The sequence below is a fragment of the Amblyomma mixtum genome, chromosome 1 (genome assembly GCF_055824585.1).
Source record: "Amblyomma mixtum isolate Tamu chromosome 1, ASM5582458v1, whole genome shotgun sequence".
In the NCBI taxonomy this organism is placed as follows: Eukaryota; Metazoa; Arthropoda; class Arachnida; order Ixodida; family Ixodidae; genus Amblyomma; species Amblyomma mixtum.
In genome coordinates, this window is record NC_143012.1 from 310,369,582 (window position 1) to 310,393,438 (window position 23,857).

Genomic DNA, 23,857 nt, shown 5'->3' on the forward strand with positions numbered 1-23,857 from the left:
TTCCCGCGGTATCCACCTTTTCTCGTCCCCTTCCCGGAGCCCTTTGCGCGCCTCTCTTCTCTCTCTCTCTCTCAAGATAACGCTCGTGGCGCGCCAGCTCGGATCGGACTGTGCGCCGGGGGCGGCCTTGTAACCGTTATATCGGCGCGAACGCGCGCGCATGCTGCAACGCAGCCAACAGGAAAACTTATTAGCCGGGCGGGGGAGAGACAAACGCCACGGATCCCAGACGGCGAGAGGGGAACAAGCAAAGCAGCGCGGCAAACCACAAGAGGGGCTTAACGCCCGAGCGGCCACCTCTCTCTGCGTCGCCGAGACGGTTGCTGCCATGTATACACTATAGCGCGCAGCTCCGCACACGAACTCACGCACGCACATCACGCAGGCGCAACGCCGCCCACGTAATTGGCTCGACAGCGACCTCGCGGTCACAAAACGCGTGGAGAGCACATTCGGGGTGCCTTGCAGAGAGGCTGCAGAAGTACAGCATCCGCGAAAAGTACAGATCCCAAGGGGCTCGCACTGGGGCCATGCTATTCGCCAGCGTTCCAAACCTCCTGAAGGCGAGAGGAACTCTGTAGTCCTTACTCATTATCCCTCCGGAAAGTTAGGACTTCCACGGATGCCACAACAGCCCCACACGCGGCTTAGAAGCGGACTCCGTGCGCTCATTACTTTTGACAAAGACTGGGCCTTCATCCACCCCGCACTAAGAACAACGAGAGTCCGGCATGCGGCAGCAACGGATCTGTGTCACTGGACCGTGCAGCAGCCTTGGAATACCCCATCGGTCCCTTCTGGATCTCACTCGTTTGGCAAAACCGTTTCCCATCCATATAATTTGTGGACTGCATGCCATGAAGCAATAACCGCCGTTAAAGAAAAAAAAAAGGAAAAAGTACCTTCGTATGGGCTAGCTGGTTCGTATCACAAATATTAATGGTGAACTCGCCGCGGTTAATCGTGACTTGAACGTTCGGTTGCTGATCCCAAGGTCGCAGAATTCGATCCCGGTCGCGGCGGCCTTATCTCGATGTAAACGAAACACGAAAGGCACCACTGTGCTGTACCACACATGCCAGCGCACGTTACAGAACCCCCAGGCTGTCTAAACTAATCCGTAATCTTCCACTACGGTGTCCCTAACAGCCCACGCGTGTCGCTTCGGGACGTTAAACCTCAGTTCACAATTTTTCTCTCTATATGTGCTTCACAGCGGCGTGCGGAAGTTTTAAGGTATCGTCGGCACATGTGCTCATCTTGTCCTGCGTCCCTGCGACGAAGTTACGCGAGTGGAAATTTAAGGCATTTGTTTTTCGTGCAGCGTACGTGCATTTACGACGACTGGAGCGGTGGGAAAGACACGCACGTGAAAGGACACACACAGGTGCCAACTTTTCGACGTTCTTAGAAGGCCGCCGAATTTATACAAGGCATGTGACACCCCACGAGGGACAAAACTGATAAACTACGCAGTTAGTGCAAAGCAATTTGGCGCATACGTAATTGATATCCCCCGCTTCATTCCACCGTCCGACCCGCAGAAAACTGATATTGCTATAGCGTGTTTAGTGAGACATTAATAGAGTTTTAGCACAGTTGGAAAGCGTACGAGAAACGCGGTTACGCGTTGCCAGCGTTGCCAAACTAGCCTAGCCATATTATGCGTACTGTGACAGTTATCGTAGTGACCCTGTTTACCGTACGGCGCTGCTGAAACTGACTCCACGCACGGTTGCAGCACACCGAATGCCTACAGCGATGTTGATAAATTGCGCTCGAGCTGAGGTCGAATACATCTAGGGGCGCTTTGGTGATGATTTGATTTTGATCATTTTTACAGAGCAAAGGCGGTTTGTCCAAAGAGCGCCATGTCTAACAGTTTGTTCTGCACGAGCAAGGTCAAATACACATTTTGCAACATTAGATGTCATCACCTCGTTCCTCAAAAATGCATCCTCGGAGGCGTCCGCATCAGAGTGGGTGCGGCTTTCATGGCAACGTGCAGCACAACACACCGATTGGTACCCATGCAATGACGTCATGCGTGACAGCGTTCCGTGCAGACCAATCTGTTCTTAATTTTAATCTCTCAATCCATTATTTTTTTTAAAAAGAACGTCTTTGAGCACCTGTCGCCGCGACTGCGTCTTGGACATTCCCCGGCAGTGGGTAGGCGCCATTGATATCTTGAGGAGGGCAATAGCAACAAGACGACACAAGCGTTCTGAAGATAAAAAACGTCCAACTCACCCACGCGCCATCTTGTTGATGCAATGTCATGGAGGAAGAAGGACCTACAGACCCCTGAGCGACCCAGCTGGAGAGAAAACGCCTACAGCCCGGCAAAGCAATCTTGCCTAACGTGCCACGAAGTCAGCAGAAATGCGACTTAAAGCGAATACCCTGCAGTAGGAGCCGCCGAGTCAGAAGCGTGACAATGAAATCGGCAAGCCAAGGCAGCACTGAAGACCGAGGCTTCACAAAAACATTCACGAAATAGTTTGTGGACAACCAGCTCGGCTACAGCTGCTCGATATGCGATCGATTGTGTTCAAGAAAGCCGTGGCTGTGCCCCAGAAGCCGATACTTCCGTTTGAGCTTCCCGACAGCGACCTCTCGACGTCGGACTATCCGCGTTGCAACACTCGTAACCGTCCCGCAAGTATTATTCCCAAACATTTCTTTACACTAGAGAAACCTAGCAATAAATCGAGCCCAAGCTTCTCCACTAGCTGTCACTGTTAGTTGTCAGTGACCCAGCGTATAGCACTGCACTTGCAAGTCCCTTCCTCATCGCAAGCCTTTTTTCGTGAACTCGAGCAGCGCAGCAACCCAGCTTGAATAAGTGCGCTTCGCGGCGATAGAAAGGGGGAAAAAAAACAACAAAGAAACGGGCAGAGCTCTCGACGCATGCACACCTCCGCAAGATATCTCGGTACGGCTCGCAGTCGCATCGGGAACGCTTCGTGAGAAGTGTCCGCTGTATCGCGGACACAGACACGCTCCCAACGTCGATGGGGGGCCACTTGTCGCGACGTCAAACACAAAGGCGGCCGTGCGTGACAAAAAAAAAAAACCGCCGATACTGGTTTTTACCGGATCCCAGCGGCACTTCGCTGCGATTGCGAACCTGCACGCACGCGCGCAAACACACACACAAACACACGCTCGCGCCCTGTGTATAGTGGCGAAGCGTCGTTCTCAGAAAGCCAACAGGCAGCAATCGCGACGGCCCAAAAGGGGGCACGAGGCAGAGATAACGCGCACCTTTCTCCTCTCGTCGCGCACTTATGCAGTGTTTCCAGCTCTTATCCGTATCCCGGTGCGGAGCTGCACAGCACAGCTTGCGCGAACAGCTTATTGCGGAGGCATGAAAATTAATATCGCCGACTGCTTGCCTCGACATGGGGCAGTAAATGAGATACAGCGAGCGTCCGGCAGAAAGCGAAGTCAGAAAAAAAAAAGGAAATTAATAACAGCAAGAAAGAGAGATAGTGACACAATCGAGATGTGCAGCCGCGGCTCCATATGGCGCAGTGGCGTAGCCAGAAATTTTGTTCGGAGGGGGGGGGGGGGGGGGGGGGGGGCTCACGTTGCAGCGCGGCCTCTTCATAGAATTTGTGGAGGGATTAAAGGCTAAAAGAGTACATTTTCGTAACAAGTTCAAGAATGCAGGCTCTGATACTAGAAAAACGTGGTCTTTGATTAACAATCTACGAGGTGTCAATAGGCGTGGCAATGATGGCAAAGATTTTGTGTCGTATTTCGGCACTGATGAAGAAAAAATAGCTAATGAATTCAACAGGTTCTTCTCGCAAGTTTCGGGCAGTGCGCAACAGAATCCCTTATTTTGTACTCTGAAGAACAGCACAGTTGAATCTGCACACCTACCTTTGCTAAGTGAGGATGACCTCTGTTCAATTATTTTTGGTCTTAAACGCAATAGATCTGTGGGAATAGATGGCATTTCAGTTGATGATTTGCGAACCTTGTTCGACATACTTAAAGGCGTGTTGCTGTCGCTGTTCAACAGCATTATCTCAAGCGGCATGATCCCGGTGAACATGAAAGCGGCTATAGTTACCCCAATTCACAAAGGTGGTGCACGTAATAGGTATGAGAATTATCGTCCTATTTCAGTCTTGCCCTGTTTGACTCAAATATTAGAAAAACATCTGCTGTTTACAATGACAAGTTTTTTAGATAAGCACAAAATCCTGTCACCGTGTCAATATGGTTTTGTACAAGGTAAAGGGACGGAAATGCTTTTGGAGGATTTTTCTGACATGTTAAATCGATCTTTTGAACGTAACCAAGTGGTGTGTGCACTGTTTCTGGATGTCAGCAAGGCTTTTGACAGCGTGTGTCACAGTGTGTTATTTTTTTATTTATTTTTTATTTATTGATACTGCGATCTTTTACAAGACCTTCGCAGGGTGGGCACACAATACATAAATTCTGGAAACAACAAAAACGACCTCAGGAACAAGCAAACAATCAAGAACAATTTAAGATCAAGAAACAATTTCAAAAAGTAAAAACGAAACAAAGAAATGTAGCGGTACGACATTATAAAAAAGTTAAAGGTGGCTTTCAAACCTTTTTAGTGAAGTTTGGGTTACTGCATCATTAGTTAGATTATTCCAGTCTGTAATCGTTCTGGGGAAAAAGGAGTACTTAAAGGTGTTAATTCGTGCGTTTAATGGTGTTACTGTAAAATCATGGCGTTGTCTTGTGTTGTACCCTGAGGAGAACGATATAATATTGGATGTGTCAATATTGTACTGACCTTTGATTAACTGAAATAAAAATTTTAGACGACAGATTCGGAGCTTTTTACAAACGTGGGACAAGTGATCATTCCATGAAAGAGCACTGTCAAAGTATAATCCTTGTGTTGTACCCTGAGGAGAACGATATAATATTGGATGTGTCAATATTGTACTGACCTTTGATTAACTGAAATAAAAATTTTAGACGACAGATTCGGAGCACTGTCAAAGTATAATCCTTGTGTTGTACCCTGAGGAGAACGATATAATATTGGATGTGTCAATATTGTACTGTCCAAGTTAGGCTTCCGTGGAGCGTTTCTTTCGCTTTTGGAAAATTTTTTACTGCAGAGAACGCAATATATCTCTATTGGCCGGGCAAAGAGCGCTTCTTTGTTAATTAAAGCTGGCGTCCCGCAAGGTTCTATAATTAGTCCCCTGTTATTTAACGTCTACGTGAATGACCTTTCAAACTTTGTTCCTGTAGGCCTGTACCAGTACGTTGACGATACTGTACTTGTAACCCAGTCACCGAACTACTCTGACTCAATTTCTTCTCTTCAAGCTGCAGCAATAATTTCTATGGACTGGTTCTCAAACAACCTAATTAAAATTAACAGCTCTAAGACTCAGCTTATATGCTTTCACAGCCCGATGAAGAAGGTAGATTTAAACCATCACCTTTTCTTGCACGGATCTGATTGTTCCCAATGTCAATGTGTACCCTTGAGCTATACAAATACAGTGAAATACCTAGGATTATACTTTGACAGTGCTCTTTCATGGAATGATCACTTGCCCCACGTTTGTAAAAAGCTCCGAACCGTCTCCTGTGTGCTTTACAACATCAGGTACTACATGCCGCTTTCAATACGCAAAGTTATCGTAAACGCCCTTGGTTATAGCATACTGCGCTATGGCATAACGATTTATGGTCACTGTGCAGTTCGCTGGAAGTGCAGGATTAATTCTCTCCTACGATCTTTATTAAAAAATATCGGCTATGATTTAGGCCTTCCCTCCAATTCTGATCTCTTTAAGGTATTTTCTCTACCTGATTTTGATCGCCTTTTGATGGAAACGATCGTCCTGAAACATTTTTGGCTTAGTGACTATAAGATTCCGTATGTTCCCACACGGTCTCTTCGACCGAAGGAACCTTTTTGTATTCCCCGACGGTCTACAAGATATGGAAGGCGTGTAAGAGATTATTACGTTCCCTTTCACTTTAACAGGTTACCTCCAAGTGTTCGCCGGGCAAAAACTAAATACAAAATAAAAAAGATGCTGCGATAAATTAATTAGAGGGTTTACGACATCATGCATGTGCTTTACCACCTGTCAAGTAAATCTTGTGATTTCATTGGTTACTGCTGTATTTATTGCACTGATCTGAGGTATTGTCATGCCACTTTGGTTTTTCTTCCTTGCGATTTAATCTGATGAGGATTTTTTTTTTCTTCATGTAACATGAGTCTTGTGTCTATTTTGTTCTCACCGTCATACTAATTTGATGTCCGTTATTTTGAACGTGTTTTTTTTTTTTGCCTGTGTGTATGTCTGCGCGGTTCCGCTGCCTGTCGGGCTCTGCCGCTCAAGCCCTATGAGGCTTTGGCAGGCCGGATTTCTGTACATTTTTTTTAAATATTTGGCGCAATAAAGTATTATTATTATTATTATTATTATTATTATTATTATTATTATTATTATTATTATTATTATTATTATTAAACGCAAGTATAGTAACTGCATTGTCATTGACAATGCCGTTGTGCATTAGATAACGCTACGCGCTGTCTAGACAAGTGAAATGCGTATTTGAAATGCGTAACTCAAATGCGTAGCTTCCGAATCTATGTTCCCAATTGAAATGCGTGGCTCCGTAGACTCCGCGGCCGCCGCGATATGCCGCGGCAAGCCCGTTTGCCATCGATAGGCACTTGAAAGCTTGTGCTAGGGTGGGGCTCCTTGCGTTACGTGACTCCAGGTGCAAGGGCGTTGCCACGAAATCCAACCCGATCTAGCAATGTTCGCGCCAAAATGTCTTTTCTAGTCTGAAAAGATATTGTAGGTGACAAAATCCCGAACGACTTCCGGCCGGCACCGGCGGTTGTTTTGGTCAGCGGTGCGTGACAGTTGGAAAAAAATTTCGGGGGGGGGCTGAAGCCCCACAAGCACCCTCCTGGCTAGGCCCCTGATATAGCGCAACCGAGCGCAAGCACACCCATCATGTAAAGCGCTTTAAGCTCTCAGAGAGCAAAGGAGCTGCGATTCCACGACACACTTCCGCTGATCTACACCACAGCGTTCGCTGCTGAACGGCCGCGCTGAGTTTCGCGCCGGGCGAGAGAGGAAGCGTGCAAGGCGGTGCGTGCGGCTTGGTGAGGCTCACACAAACGTGAATGCCTTCACGGTGACACTCCTCGTCCGCGCGCTATTCGACGCACGCCGGCTAAATGTGGTCACGCCCCGCAGCTTGGTAATGTACGGTGCGACCGCGGAGGTACACAACCATCACGGGCACATCCGTGTCGCAAGTCGGCCGAGGGGTTGTACAAAGCGAAAAGAACGATATTACGAGAGAAGGTGGGTGCACGACAGCCTAGCCGCGAGGCACATATATCTGGCAGCAGCAGGCAGCGCCGCAAACGGGGCCACCCACATGCATGTGGCACAAAGTGTGTGTGCAGAGTACGTGTGCAGCCATTGCGCAAAGAGGCAGAGTAGTGAACGCCCTGAGCGCAGCGGCGCAAGTCCCGGTCCCGCCGCTCCTTGCGACACCCCCAGCGCGGCAGCCACGGAGAGAAGACGCCCGCAGTGCTGTACTACGAGTCTACGACACACAACAGCACCGAGGGTGTGTGCCGAACTACCTGCAGGGGCGCGGGAGCCAGCCCGGTTTTCTCCGATCGCCACGTGGTCTGGAGCGCGGAGGAGCGCTCTCGCTTATCTCGCGCGTGGTGGAGGAAGGGGGAGAGCCCAGCCCCGTTTATAACCGGGTTTCCTGCGCCCGCCGACGACGGCGACGACGACGCCACGTGAGCGCGACGTGGCGTTGTGCCCGCGCGGAAGAGAGACACACATCGCGCTCCTCTCGCTCTTCGCGCCGAGCTCATTTGCGCGCTTTCTCGCGCGCCGCGACCTGGAAGTGCCGCGCTCCTCCCGCGAGGAGAAGGCGCGCACCGCACTACGCGCGCTGTGGTCTTCAGCTGCAGTGACACACTTAGCTCGCGGGAACGATTTCACTCCGTGCAAGAAGGCGTCGTTTAGAGATTCAGCACTTCCGACGAGGGACGAGAGTTAAACCAACTCGCGGTTTATCGGGTCACAGACACGGCGCACTGCACGGCGACCCTTAGCAGCAAGTTCGGTCGTTATCGAGTCGGAAGAGGAGTTGTTACTGACTTCAGCAGCGACGACATGTCCGGTACCCACGTGGAATGAAAACTGACCAGGGCTCGTCACATTACACTGAGACAGGCCGTTCCAGCCAGAACGCAGCGCTTTGTCGTCGCCTTTCGCGCCGCTGCTGCCGAACTATAGTCGGATGAAAGTCAAGAAAGAAGCGACTTCTCCCCGTCAAAGGACCCCCTTCCAGCCAATGGCGTCGGCCGATTCTCTTGACCTTGCAAGTGTGACAAAGGGGGAAGTGGTAGATGAAAGGGGATAATCCCTTCCCTCTGTGGTCAGGGGTAGACCTGTCCCTCCATTGTGGCGCCACTCCCTGCCTTGTCCCGCTAGCAGGGTCATGAGAATCGGTCGACGCCACTGACTGGAAGGGAACCCTTTGACGGGGAACAGCCGATGCGTTCTTGAGTTGTATCCGAGTCCAGTAAAGATGAGTACGCAGGACATTAGACAGCTTTAACACACACCGCATATCGCCCCTGCCGCCGCTCATGTGCGCTTGCTGCGGAGGTACACGACGCGCAATGAGCACTTCTGGACGCAGTCACACTGAAGGGGTCCGACAGAGCGCTTCACCTTACCGCATCGCCCTCGACCGTCACAAGAAACTACTCATGGAGCTATTGCCTCAAGGAGCGAGCAGTGAACAACAGCGGTATGCTAAAACTCACTGCTATCAGAAGGACGATATTTTCCCAGTCTCTGCGCCGTGATAAATGCAGAGTCTCTCGCGCTTCCGGCCGGCTCGAGCGACTCGCTGCGTGCGGTAACAGCGTACGCGAGGCAGGCATCGTTCTTATCTGCATCTATACAGCTATGCACACAAGCTGCATGCGTAGATAAACGGCGTGTGCAAAGGTACACAGTTTCGAAGAGCTTCTCGGAGGTAAGGGCATTTGCTGCTGACACCTCGAGGGTCAGCTTTTGCAGCAACTTTGATTTGGCTCCGCCGATGAAGCAATCGGAGGTCACAACTAAACATGAATATTTGGTTGGTTTGGTTTGGTTTATGGGGTTTAACGTCCCAAAGCGACTAAGGCTATGAGAGACGCCGTAGTGGAGGGCTCCGGAAATTTCGACCACCTGGGGTTCTTTAACGTGCACTGGAATCGCACAGTACACGGGCCTCTAGAATTTCTCCTCCAAAGAAATTCAACCGCCGCGGCCGGGATCGAACCCGCGTCTTTCGGGTCAGCAGCCGAGCACCATAACCACTGAGCCACCGTTTAATGTGCGCATGGAGACTGTCGTGTCCGGTCGCTGTGTTGAATGCAGCGAAAGACGCACACGGTACTTTTAGACTTCGTTTATTTAAAGCCGATGAGGGTGCGACCAGCGTCGACCGAGGTAGGAGCCGAACTGGCCGCCCGAAGAAAGGAGGGAGCTGAGAAGCGTCCACGGGAGGGAGTGGCTTCCCAGAACAGGAGGAGGGTGCGGGGGCGCACCGTGGGGGGGCATCTGGTGACAGCGTGCGACGAGGGGCAAGTGTCGTTAGGAGGAGGATTGAGTGGTCGTTAGGAGGAGGATGCGAACTGTCGTTAGGAGGGGAATGCGAGTGGTCGTTAGGAGGGGGCGCACACACACAAAAGCAATAAGGGGACACAACACTTCCTTCCCCCTTAGAAAGTTGCCTGGTATCGTGCAGGGGGTCGGCGCTCACGCGTGGAGGCGCGCTGGCTTTGTGCGCTCGGGGGAGAAACACTTGTAGGCTGGCTGTTGTTCGCTGTGTCTCCTAGGTCTGTCCTGGGCGAAGTCTCTTCTTCCGGGAAGGGGTGCCAGGCTATGTGGGAAGATGGTGCACGTGTTCTCTCCGCTGGCGGACAGCTCTCAGACGGCGTCGTAAATCTACGCAGCTGGTTGAGATGTCGGCGCGCTACTGTGCCATGTATGTTGACGAGCCAAGAGCGCAGGCCTATGCGTCTGACAATTGTAGCTTCCTCCCAGCGTGGCTTTTTCAGAAACTGTCGGGCGAGGACGCGCTGCCCCTCATTAAGCGTGCCGCAGCGCGGAATTGCTTTTTCTTCCCGGAACGTCTCTGCCTTTGGCTCGGGGAGGATGGCTGTGAGCTGGGTTCGCATTTCACGCTCGAACATCATTTTCGAGGGGGTCTCGCCTGTTGTGCTCTGAACCGTCGTGTGCTGCTTGAAGAGAAAGCGCGCAAGGCGGCGCTGCAGCGAGCCTGTCTGATCTCTTTCAAGGGCGCGTTTTAGCTCGGCTACGTAGCGCTCGGCTTGTCCGTTTGTCGCTGGGTGGTAGGGGGCCGATGTAACTGATGAGATCCCGTTGTCGCGATAAAACTTGAGGATCTCCGCAGACACAAACGGTGTTCCGTTGTCCGACACTACCTTGCGCGGCAGGCCGAACGTTGCAAATAGTGATCGGAGGTTGTCAATGACTGCTGCCGAAGTCGTCTGTCCCATTTGCCTTATCTCAAGCCACTTTGTGTAGGCATCTACGACCACAAGGAAAGTGCAGCCCTCAATTGGTCCTGCAAAATCAATGTGCAGTGTGTGCCATGGTGTGTCTGGCTTTTCCCATTCTGGGACAGGAGCTTTCGGCGGGGCGCTCCGGCTGCTCTGGCAAGGCTTGCAATCTCGCACCACTGTTTCGATGTCGTTGTCAATGCCAGGCCACCACAAGTAGCTTCTGGCACACTTTTTCATTGCAACGATGCCCCGATGTCCGGCGTGGATGAGAGACATAGCTTGTGCGCGTAGTTCTCTCGGCATCACAACTCGGGACCCAAATATGATGCAGCCGCGATGGGTGCTCAACTCTGTAGCTCGCCTGCGGTAAGCGTCGAAGTTGTCCCCTTTGAGTTTATGCACGTTGCCTTGTTGAACAGCTGTGTAAACTAGCCGGAGAGCTGCGCACTTCTGCGTAGATGCTGCAACTGTGCCTGCTGTAAGCGGAGGTTCTGGCAGTGCTTCGAACATCAGAACGTCTCCTGGTGGAAATGGTTCGTCAACAGTTGCGTCTAGTGGCAGACGGCTTAGCGCATCGGCGTTTTGATGTTTACCAACCATGTTCTGGCTCGGCGTCTGGTGTATGCCGCATATCATCACGCCTAGTGGAGAAAACCAATTTCTCCCTAGAAGGCTTGATCCTGTGCCCTTCACAACAAGCAGAGGTAGCGTATGGGTCTGGCCGTTGTAGTTAACCTGCACGTTGGCAGAGCCCAATAGTGGCAGATTCTGTCCTGACCACGTTCGCAGGTGCGTGTCGTCTTGTTGCAGGGCGGGTGCGTCAGATGGCCATGAAGTTCGGAACGTGTCCTCACTGATCAGAGTACAGGCTGCGCCGGAGTCCACCTCGAACTTAATCAGCTGGTGATGTACGCTTACTTCTGTAAAAATCTTCGGTCGCGTGCCGAGATTCATGGTGTTCAGGTCGTACAACACAGATGGTGTTGCTGATGTTGCTCCATGGAGATCAGATAGCGGCGTATTCTCTGAGGCGTTGACGCTGTGATTAGGCTGGGAAGGTGACTTTATCTTGGCAAGTCTCCGTTTCGTAATGCATGCTCTTTCGATATGCCCTCGCTTGTGGCAAAAATTACACGTGGCTGACTGGAATCGACATCCCTGGGGGTTGTGTTGGTCGTCACACCGCCAGCAGCGTTGTGCCTTTTTGACCGATTTTACAACAACAGAAGGCTTGCGCACCTGGTTGCTTGTCTGGTGTACCGGCTCGGTGTTCCGGCGAATCCCTCTGCTGGTGACCGGCGCTCTCCGCTCGAACGGCGATGTCGTAAGCTTTGCTGAATGTGAGGTCCTTCTCAGCGAACAGGCGCTGCTGCAGTGACTCGTCACTCAGTCCGCACACAAATCTGTCACGTAACATCACGTCCAAGGGAAGCATGGTGGTGTTAGCAGAAGAAGCTGCGTCTCCCTCCTGCCCGGTAGCTGTTGTCGACAGCGTTCCAAAATTGCAGTCGGCAGCGAGCTTCTTGAGCGCGGCTACGTAGGCGCTCACAGTTTCTCCTCCCAGTTGATCTCGTCGTTGGAAGCGAGCCCGGCTGTAGACCTCGGATGGCCTTGGGTCGTAGTGCTTTTGCAGCGCTTTTACGATGTCGTCGTAAGACACTGCCGCTGGTGTGCTTGGCTGAATAAGGGCGCAGACAGTATCGTAGGTCTGCTCCCCGCACAGCGTCAGCAGGTTGGCCCTCTTCAAGGCTGGGTCTGTGATGTTGTTAGCTTCAAAGTAGAACTGAAGGCGTCCAACCCACGATGACCACGATGAGCCGTTGAACTCTGGTATCTGATTGGGAAACCCTCGCGTAGCCATGGCTTGTCAATAGCGTTGCGTAGCGCGGGTCGAATCCACTTTCTCGTCGCCACTGTCGTGTCCGGTCGCTGTGTTGAATGCAGCGAAAGACGCACACGGTACTTTTAGACTTCGTTTATTTAAAGCCGATGAGGGTGCGACCAGCGTCGACCGAGGTAGGAGCCGAACTGGCCGCCCGAAGAAAGGAGGGAGCTGAGAAGCGTCCACGGGAGGGAGTGGCTTCCCAGAACAGGAGGAGGGTGCGGGGGCGCACCGTGGGGGGGCATCTGGTGACAGCGTGCGACGAGGGGCAAGTGTCGTTAGGAGGAGGATTGAGTGGTCGTTAGGAGGAGGATTGAGTGGTCGTTAGGAGGAGGATGCGAACTGTCGTTAGGAGGGGAATGCGAGTGGTCGTTAGGAGGGGGCGCACACACACAAAAGCAATAAGGGGACACAACAGAGACATGGCTGACAGAAATTCCCTTGCAAATTAACACTACATTCCGTTTCATTTTTTTAGTCTCTGAGATGTAAGATTCCAAACCAAACAAATCTCAAAATAAAGAACTAATTTCAGAATCCATGACGCCGACCGCAGGGGGTACGATGACACAACCGGCAAAGGTCTTCTTTACAAGCTCAGCCAAGGATCGCAGACGGCAAACATCAGTGCAGCTTCAGCGCCCGGAACCACCAGTACCTCAATTCATTCTCAGTCCTAACCACGTGTCATTAAACAAGTTCGAAACAAGAAACACAGGGTCATTAAAGAGAACAGAATACGCACCGTACGCAACACAGCGCTGGTACGCGGGTGATGAGTTTGTGACAGATTACTAGTACTCTCCCCTCGTGTGACAGCTGTCGCATACAGTTCAGCTAATAACCTGTCTTCGTCGAAACCACTGCGCCATTTGCGGATCGATAAAACGAATTCCATCGGGATGGCTCAGTGGCCTGTTGATGGGATGCAGCGTGCGCTAGGAAAACATCAGCCCCAGCCATGTCGTCAACGTTGAATCTTATTCAGCACCTGCGTTTTTTGCTAGTATACGCCCACAGCGCCGACATAAAGCTTTCTCTGACATGTCTTTGAAACTGATCCAATTTCGGAGAGGAGAGACAGCGTACCCCAAAGCGTCTTCTTCAAAGCCACAATGTCAGTTTCGTTTCACTTGGCTTAACCGCATCAGCGCGAATGCGCGCCACCAGCGCCACCCGATCGGCGCGGCGAAAGTGCAACAAACTGACAAGCGCCGCGTCCAACGGGGACGGACGGACGGGCACGCGTCATAACGCGCGTTCCGGGGCGCGGAAGGAAGGCGTCAATCTTCGCGGCGGCCGGCGCGCTTTCCGCGCGCTGTTGTCTTTGGCGCGCCGGCGGCCGCTGGCAGCCGTTCAAGCAAGGCGCCTGCCTGCTGCTGCTCCCCCCTCCCCGAAGAGTGCCGAAAGAAAGAAAAAAGCAGAGCAAATGATGAGAAATGGGGGTGTCGAAACGCGCCAAAAACGGAGCGCCGCGTTGTCGGCGACGGGGTGTGAAGACACCCATCCAAGTGTGTGTAAAGGCCGGCAAAACGACAACCGCTTCTTTCGGGGAGGGGGTGCGGCACCGAAGGGCGAACACGATGGAAGAAGCACAGCGTTGATCATACAAAAAGAGATACGATTATAAAAATACATAAAACGACTGGACAGATAAATGAAGAGGGAAACGAACGAAAGGATGGTCTCCGTTCTCGTTGCTTCGTTGTATACCTTCAGCGGTACTTCTGCAATGTACAGCCTTTGTCAAAAATAACCAGGCTGCATGGTTTGCTTCTAGCATGCATGGTGAAGCCCTTGTTACTTTCCTAAACATCAAAAGTTGTTCGAAGGTAAGAAGACCCGCAGTCCTTACCTTTAACAACCATTACAGCTTCAGGGAAGCTGTAAGGGCTCCACTGTACGAGCTAGAAACAAACCATGCAGCCTGGTTACTTTTGACAAAGACTGTACGTGCATACCCGCCGCGCTGACACAGTGGCCCCAAGGCGTTTGTCTGCTGAGCATGCAGGTTATCTCGATGGAGACGAAACGAAAAATCGCCCGTGCAGCTGAGATATCAGCTTTCAGAATCCCAGGTGAACGAAACCGAGCCGTAGCCCTCCACTACGGCGCGGCTACAAAAGAGGCAGTGTTGCCTTCACATGCAAAGATCCACTAGTGAAGTGATTAGCCGGGGCTCACTCGTGCTAAGCAGCACGCGCTGTATCAACAAGCCGTGCCGTTAATATACCCGGACACAAAAGGGAACACCACGGAGAGCGAAACGAAACTGGGGTCATTTTAGCGGAAATTAAAATGAAATTGATACGGGCAGGACACGTAACGTGCAGAACTTACAGCCGGCGGTCCGTCATGGTGTCAGAGTGGCCGCCATGAGAAGGAGAACGCAATCGACGGGGCGCAAGAGGTTGATCGCGAGGCGATCGAGCTCAAGATTCCTCGAATATTTACGCAGCTGCACAAAATGGGATTATTTAGATGCGTGGATGCCACACAAAGAACGCGTATATATCCAGCGACAAGATGACAAATAACAGCGACACAAATAATCGGGGCGCCAGAAAGGTAAGTCAGCAAATTTTCTTCACCAGCGATACAGTATACAACGTTTCCCCGTCCGTTTAGATCGCCAAAGCCCGGTTACTATTCTCCCCTTCGTCTCCGGGTCAACGGCACTGCGTCAGCACCGCTTGGCGACGCAGGAATCATTCAGGCGACCTGGCGTGCCCAAATTTAGAGGTCAAAGTACTCTCGCGGGGCGCGCCCCGCCGCAGCATGCGATTTCGCTTTCGCTTCGAGCGGGGCGCAGCCACCGTCGAGACGACTCAGAGTATGCGCTCAGGCCTACGTTCCAGATCCATACGCTCAGGACGGAGTATCGGCGACCGACCACAATGGCGGCCGGCGCGGCGAGCGTGTCGTCGTCTGCGCCACCGTCGGCGCATGGCGCAGGCGATGCGTGCATACACGCATCGTCTGCGTCCTCCCGATGAATTTTATTTCGCATCTCACGCACGCATTCGACGCATTCGGGACGAGGGTCGTCGACAAGCCGTCGCTCAAGACGCCGACTGTTTTCTCTTCCTCGTCGTCGCTGCCGCCGCGACAGCCAACTTTTTGAAAACAAAAAAGAAAAAATAGAGCGCGAAACGCGGTGTGGAAGGTATAACGAGACAAAACAAAACGAAAAATCTGCGCCCTCGCGACGAAATAGAAACGTTGGCAGCCACACAGCCGGCAAAAAGGGGGGACTACAAAAATGTTCCAGCAGCAAAACGCGGTTCTTCCTAGCATCATCTCGTCTTCCTGCCTCTTCAAAATGCATTCGCCTGCTGTCGAGCCCCGCACACCGTGGAAAGGGCGCCAGCCGAGAAAAAAAAAGCGCTCTGAAATATATGTCAGCAGTATTATTTCCTTCTCGCGACCTTCGTCTCCTTCTCCACTTCCGCCCACACCAGCCAAAGCTTTGGACGAGTGTCGTCGGGCGTCGAAATAAAGGTAAAATCGGTGCGCCAAGTTGACTCGATCCAAGGGCAAGCGCCCACAAGAACGCGGAAGGCAGGAAAGGACCGCTCGCCAACGGAAAACCGCGACCGCTCCGACGGAATACGTTAAAAAAAAGCGCTGTGTACACACGGGCACAAGACGCGATCGAGGAAGAGAAGGAGACACGGCCAACGAGAATCGCGAGGCTGCCGTTATGCAACACAGCTGACCAGCAGGAAATGCTACAAAGTGGGGAATCTCTTGGCAGTGACCGAGGGATAGGATATCAAGGGCGCTGTCCGTCTGTACGGAATACATACCGTTTACTTGGACAAGTCAGCATACGCACAGATGAGAAGAAAAGAAGGGTTTAAGTGTATGTAAGTGTAAGGATGAAGTGCCGATCGCCGCAACTGTTTAGAGAGCAATTTGAGGACGGCCAGGTATAACACTACGTGGAAATGTCTACGTGCGAAAACAGCAACACATGCGGGCACCTAGGTAAGGAAGGGCTACATGCTAATCAGTGTCCCTTAAAAGTTCCGAGGGATATTTACACATGTCCACGCACAAGCCGCCGCCACAAACGTGCGCTGTCTGACACAGTCAATACGCAGTGGTTGACTGCGGTCTTCAGTTCAATGCCAAAGGTTCAAGAGACAAATTTCGCCGACATAGGGACTATCAGGAATACTTGAAGTTATAATTAGCTGGGGGTTACCGCTGCGCAGAGCTGGGGAGGGAGGGGGTATTAAAGAATAGATAAGAGGAAAAACGCCAAGACAGGCGGACAGGATGCGAGGAGGAGGAAGGGGGGGGGGCGTCACGAAGGTCAGCAGCGGGCCGAGGAGGGAGGCGCCGGCCACACACGCTTTCGTGCACGACGTATGCGCACGGCTTCAAGCTGCGACGCCAGACGAGAACCACCGCGCAGAAAGGAAGCGGCGGTCGTTTTCCCAAGTTTCAAGGCCTCTCGGGGGCGTTCGCGAATGAACACGCGCAATTAAGGCGCGTGCGGAGACAGAGCACTCACGACGACCGGCGAGCTGAAGAAGACCCCAAAGTCAAAGCAATGGACGAGCGCGTGAGGAAACGAGCGACGGAAACCCGTCGGAGCGTATGGTGGGGGGGGGGGGGGGGGGGGGGGGGGCAAAAATGACAGCCCGCGTCCGCAGCTCGGACCTGTGTAGTCGGAAGGGGCGGACACGTCCGGACGAACCGCGTTTTCCCGGTTCTGTCCCTCTGGGTGACACGACGCGGACAGCAGCGGCGGCGGCGGCGACGGACGTGCCTTCTCGCGCGCGCGCGCGCGAACTTCCGCTTGCCAATCCGCCGCGCTCTGTCAAATGGAAGGAGAGCGGCGGCTGTGCACGGTAGACGCATATGAAAGCGAAAGCCGGCGCGCACAATGAGAGACTTCGCCTGAGCAGCACGCAAGCACTGCGGAACCGTCGACAGGTTCTGCCCGCCTCACTGTCCCGGTACAAGTCTTTCGTGCGGCCAACCTAATAAGCCATGCCGCGACATCGTCAAATCGAGTCGGGACATGCAAGTCTAACAAAGAGAACGCGCACCAGGGGAGAGAAAGTATAAAAGGCGGCCTGTATACAACATTGTCCGGGAAAGAAAGTCCCTGATCGCGCACCGCCGCCGCTTTGGCGGAACACTTCGGCGGGACTCGCTATTAGCGACAAATGCGACAGGCGCACTGGGAACGAGACCGGAGGAGACAGTTACGCAACGCGCCTCGCACGTACTGCTTCACACGCGGAGGACCTGAAGGCGGGGGAAAGTGGAGCGGACAAGCGAGACCGGCCCGGAGAACTACGCATCCAACGTCCGGAGCTGTCCGCTTCTATATGGGTCTCGCTAAAGAAATAGACACTGCGAAGTATGTCATGCGTACCATGGTCGCTCGTGTTTCTTGAGAGAGCGTCCTTGCACAGAATAGGCCCGGCTTTGCATCTGAAGACGCTGGCTTGTCATGCGACAAGCCCCATGGAAGTGCCGGCTGAGACGATAACCGCTTTGATCGCCAGAGCACCGAAGAAGGCCCTGCGCCAGGACCCGGTGGCTCAGTTTGCCACCAATGCACTCAATAAAGTTTATCACTAAGGGTGTCCTTTTTACTCTCCCCCATGGGTGGCTGTAAATTATTTTTTTTTTTTTTTTTGCCAGGTCGCAACATGGCACGCCTGTCTCACACGCAGCTCATCGGTCGTCGACACCTGCAACGACGCGACGGATCGACCCTGAAAAAGGATAGAGGGTGGGGTGGCACTCACTTGTTGTAGACGCGGCAGGTGGAGTTGTTGACGCGTTTGTCAGACACGTATCGGCGGTGGTCCTCGAAGGCGTCCTTGATGGCGGTCACGCCGAGCACGAAGAGCACGGGTATCATGGCCACCTCCTTGCCGAACGCGTTGATCTGCGGCACCCAGTTGAGCAGCACGATGCCCAGGAAGTAGAGGTTGGCGAACCGGTGGAACTGTTCGAACAGGTTGCGCGGCACGAACGACAGAAGCGTGTACTTGGTGGTGCGCACCGCGTTGTCGGCGAAGCCCCGGTTTGGGTGCTGCGCCGCCGGGGTGTCGTCGGGCACCGTGTGGTTGGGCACCAGCCGCCGGTTGGGCTCGGACCCCGAGCCGCCCGCGCCGCCGCCGCCGTTCTTGCCGCCTCCGCGCCTCCAGCAGCGCCAGGGCAGCTCGCGCAGCCAGCGGCCCAGACGCCGCCTCCGCGGGGCATCGCGCTCGGCGGCCAGCGACAGCGAGGCCATGCTCGAATCCTCGGCCGCCATGCCGCCGCCGCCAGCCCCTGCAAAAGAGGAGCGCGCACCGGTCAAGGAGCTTCAATGCCCCACTGCAGACCATGTGGTAGGAGAGTACTACACTTGTTAGGGAAGGGCCGCCCAAAAAGAACAAAAGAAACACTGCCCTGCCTGCACCAGATCGTTCTACAGTTCCATACAACTCCAGTGATTTAAACTCGAGAACGAAGCAGTCAATGCCCCTGAAACGAAGTCCTCGAACCAAAGGCGTCGACCTAGCGTGCACCTACTACAGGCCATGGCAGGTGCAAGGCGGCTGACCGCGACGTCATGACAACAGGCCGGCACTATACTGGTTGGAGAACCGCCTTTCAGTGACATCTGCTGCTTCGTTCTGCAGTTGTATCCGACCAAAAGATCCCTCCCAGCCGCCGCGGTGGCTCAGTGGTTATGGCGCTCGGCTTCGGACCTGAAAGACGCAGGTTCGATCCCGACCGCGGCGGTCGAATTTCGGTGGAGGCGAAATTCTAGAGGCCCGTGTACTGTGCGGTGTCAGTGCGCGCTAAAGAACCACTGGTGGTCGCAATGTCCGGAGCCCTTCACTAGCCTGAGTCGCCTTGGTACGTTGAACCCCCATAAACCATAAAGGACTTCTGTCCCATTCTAATCCAGCATGTGCTGTACTGGTAAAGGCGGTAAAAGCTGCTGGGAGAAGGTGTCCTCCGCCGCGCGCTGTGCTGCCCCGGAAGGTTGTAACTTTCCCAGTATATCAAACCAACTAGCTCAGACACAACGCGTGTTACGGGCTAATCACTGCGAACGCCAAATTGAACCCGATAAGAAGGTCAGGACTGAGGAATTCTGCCTGCACGTGCATGTCGAGCCATTGTCAACGGGCCACCAAGGCAACCGGCATGCAGCTGCGACGTGTGCCAACGAAAATCACAAGGGCAGAGGAGAGTTGGGAGAAAGCCCCGTGCCACGGCACGCATCTTGGCAATGGGACAGCTGATACAGCACGACTTGAGCGGGGGCTGCGTTGTCATTCGCAAAAAGGACGCAGAAATACGGCACACTCGCGTTTTAAATTTTTGTTTTGCCCCAGGTTTGCGTAATATGCAACGCCGCAACTGCTCGTCGGCGCGGGCGTACCGTTCAACAATTTCAGCCAGTTTGCGGGATAAGAAACAGCGCTTCATTTAGGTATAGGGAATATCATGCACCGACGTCACAGTAACCGCCATTTTGGCGCACAGTGAGCACGCGGTGAGAGGCCGCACCAATGTCTAATCGGCTTATCGCCCCATGCTCCAGCCTGTCCCGGTGAAGCTGACAAAAAAAAAAAAATGGCCATCGTGACATCACGCGAATACTTCCTATAAAGAAGCGAGGATGACTTAAACGGGGGACCCTACGTCGTAACTTACGCCCATTCATCTCTGCCGATGGCCGCACTGAATAAGTAAAGTTTCAAGCAAAAAAAAAATAATAAGCACAAGATATGTGCGGCATCTTTCAACTCCATTTTCCAACGAACAGCGCAACTCCTGTTCAAGCCACGCTATATAAACTGGCCCACGCGTCTTCACCCATCGTCCCCGGTTTGCCAAGAATCTGTCCGAACGCGCGACACCTGAAGGGAGACGAAGCGGCCAAACTGCGAGGGGAACAACGCTTCGGAACACCCAAGAGTTCCTCTAGCACCTTCACTGCGGAACCTATTCATAGCTGTTCCCTCTTCGACGCAGCGACAAGTGAGCGGCTGAGATGGTCGGCAGCTGTCCGCGAGCCAGCGCTTCGACGACGGGAGAGCAAAAAGCGCGGCGGCGCATGGCAGCACGTCGTCGTCCCAGCTGTGGCTTCCTGCAAGTCCTCCTTCCCGGCGGGCAGGGAAGACACCCGTGGCGCCGGAAAGAAGCCCCGCGATGCAGCGAAAGCATCGCGCTCCTACTGGCGCGCCAAGAGCTGGCGTCTAATTTCCGTTGGCCACCGCGAATGGGACGACCGAGCGTGCACCGCCGGTGTTGTTGTCGACGCCTGCTCGGCGGCAGATTCACCGGCCGCAGCGTGCGGTCAAGGACGCCGCTCTCACTCGGCTCCTGGCGCTTCGCTTACGATCACGCTGTCTGGCCCGCCGCGGCATGCACGCCTGTAGGGCGCAATAATGCGAGCCTGCCGGGAGTGATGAGCCCTCTGCCCCCCCCCCCCCCCCCCCCCCCCCCCCTCCCTCCCTCGCTTTTCTCAGTCAACTGCTGTCGTTGCATGCGGAGTGGTACGCAGCAACAACTGCGAACTACATTCCCGCAATAAGAAAAAGAAAGAACAACACCTGTAGTGTGTTGAAGCCTGCATTTCGGTCGCGATTCCGTCGCATCAGGCCGCCGCCACGTCTAACAGCCAGGTTGAGGACAAAGAGCATCTTAAAACTAACAACCACTGCAAGACAAAGGCCCCCGTGCAGTACCCTCCACGTGATGACAGCGGCCACACCGTGCCCCAGAAACTTTCTCGATCTCATACCTCCTGCCGATCTGCCGCACCTCCCGACTTGCGCTTCCCTTTCCACGGTGTCCACGCATATTGCCCCCCCCCCCCCCCCCCCCCCCCTCCCTTAAAAGACTGCTTCGCGCTTTACATGTCCTGCCTCAGTCCATTTACTCCGGTCAGCATAGCATCCCCATTTACGAGTCGACGCTCGCGTTTGTCGCGACATCTGAAGCAATGGTCACATAATGCAGCAATAAGCCAATGTTACCACACTGCCGGTGCCTGCCATTGACTGCTCCCTGCGACCACACACCGATACGGCATACTCAAGGCTTTTCCTTCTCCACCCTCTCTAGTCTATGCAATGATGGAGTGATAGGAACTGACGAGTTCGGGGCACGCGGTGGCCGTGTCCCTGTCCGCTTGCACTTCCTCGAGGCTGCAGTTAGGTACGGACATTGTTTCGGAATCCCGGACGCTGCGGTGCGGTCAAACGTCATTTCTCGGCTCCGCGCCGCTCAGACATGTACTCAAGCCCGGCGCCCCCTTACGCTTTTGGCGCCCTTCAATGTAAACAGTCTTGCTTCCGATTATGAAATTAGTCGGTTATAACGAGGTATCGAGGTAATGGAGACAAATGCGAGGCGTTTGAAGCAACGGAGCAAATATCACCGGCACTAATCGCAAGTTTATTTCCGCCCGTGGCTACCAACCACTTCAATCCCCGGAGGGTAAATAATATTGTAGGCGTCCTACGGTGGAAAGTCCAACACCAGTTAATTATCCGCCGAACGCCTTGCTCAGCAGCTGAGATACCGTGGCGGACATTCAAATACCACTTAAAGACACTTATAATAAATTTAAAACGTAACGCAACTCGAGTGGACTGTTTACTCCAGCCGTTAATTCGTTGTGCCCGTATTACTTTCTGCGGTCTCCCAGCCTTCGACGTGAACTGAAGGCTTCCCATCTTGATACTCCGCTACATAGGGATTAGCGCAACTATAGAATGACCATACCAGGCTTGCGCGACCCGATGCGTACAATTTCAATGCGTCTTGCGGTGAAGCGCTGCGAATTAAACGGACAATATACCTCGAACACGTATTTTTGTTTGTTTGGAGGGAGGTATGGTACATTGGATTTAACGTTCCAAAGCGGCGTGGGCTATGACTACGAGGGACGCCGTAATGGATGGTTTCGGATTAATTTCGACCAGCTGGTACTCTTTAAAGCGCACTAACATCACAGTACACGGGCGCCTTGCGTTTTGCTTCTATCTAAACGGGGGCTGCCGTGGCCGGAATCGAACCCGCGTCCCCGGGCCCAGCAGCCGGGCGCCCTAACCTCTCATCCAGAGCGGCGGGGCGGACGAGGGAAGGAGATTCAAATATCAGTTGCGCGACAGTTACTGCACGCTCCGCTACGGCTGGTCACTTCGGTTGAACCAAACAACATAAATGATAAGACAAAGTAAGACAAGCTTAATCAGCAAGCACTCGTGGAATAATGCCTATTTTGACAAGAGCAGAAATTTTTTCTCGCTCTCTTTCGGCGGTTATCTTTAGCAAAAAAAAAAAACTGGCCAACTTCTTCGTTCATGCTGGACTTGGATTTTTTTTTTTTAAGAAATGGAAGAAATGTAGCGTATTCGTTCGTACAAGTTTTAGAAACAAATAATTAAGTGAAATGCTCACAGTTACGAGTTTGCGCTATGGAGACGCAAGAAGCAAAGCGTCGTCAGCGCAGGCGGCGTCACACAAGACCACGCTTCGCTCCGAGCTAGACCTGCGGCCCTCGCCTCACTCTGGAGAGTACACTTACTGACCATTTGTGTGAGGACAATCTTCAACTATTACAGCAGTTCACACTCCCACAGATGGTCGCAAACCGAGATTCGGTTTGGTTTGGTTTATGGGGTTTAACGTCCCAAAGCGACTGAGGCTATGAGAGACGCCGTAGTGAAGGGCTCCGGAAATTTCGACCACCTGGGGTTCTTTAACGTGCACTGACATCGCACAGTACACGGGCCTCTAGAATTTCTCCTCCAAAGAAATTCCAGCCGCCGCGGCCGGGATCGAACCCGCGTCTTTCGGGTCAGCAGCCGAGCACCATAACCGCTAAGCCACCGCGGCGGCCCGAGATTCGGGGTGGAAACCCAACGGTCTTGGAGGTCATAACCGAAAGGCACTGCCACGAACCATATTTCCGCCATACGCGACAGGGCTAGATCGCTGCGAGCATCGCACGCTGCAGCTGCTGGGGTATAAATGCCGCTTCCGCTACGGATCGTAAATCCATAGGTCGAAGCGACGGCGCTGACACTGACGCCCTGTCACTGAGCAAGCGACGGGTTCGGCTCCCCTACAAAAGCGGGACAACGCCCTCGTTGTAGCTAGCCTTTGTTGAAATCGCACATACTGTGTGTAATGCTTGTCCCTTCCTCGTCTTCACTTGGTTACGAGGTCAACCCAAGTCCTTGAGAGGCAGACCTGGGTTGATCACGTAACCAAGTGTTTGGCGTTCGTTCGCCGCAGATGGCCTTCCGCTATAAAAATAAGTTATGATCACCATTGTCATATCTGATTTCTGCGCTGTTAACCTCAAGATGCAAAACAAACAA

General features: G+C 53.1%; 1 protein-coding gene across 2 annotated transcripts in view; it reads right to left on the minus strand.

Moving 5' to 3' along the window:
* LOC149372411 (phospholipid-transporting ATPase VA-like) overlaps positions 1-23,857 on the minus strand; it is a 122,006-nt gene that overhangs the window by 91,689 nt on the left and 6,460 nt on the right. For both annotated transcript variants that reach the window (XM_089566880.1, XM_089566878.1), the window contains exon 2: positions 18,266-18,794. In XM_089566880.1, the coding sequence (XP_089423006.1) occupies positions 18,266-18,777 (512 nt within the window). In that variant the 5' untranslated portion in view covers positions 18,778-18,794. The remainder of the gene's footprint in view (positions 1-18,265; positions 18,795-23,857) is intronic.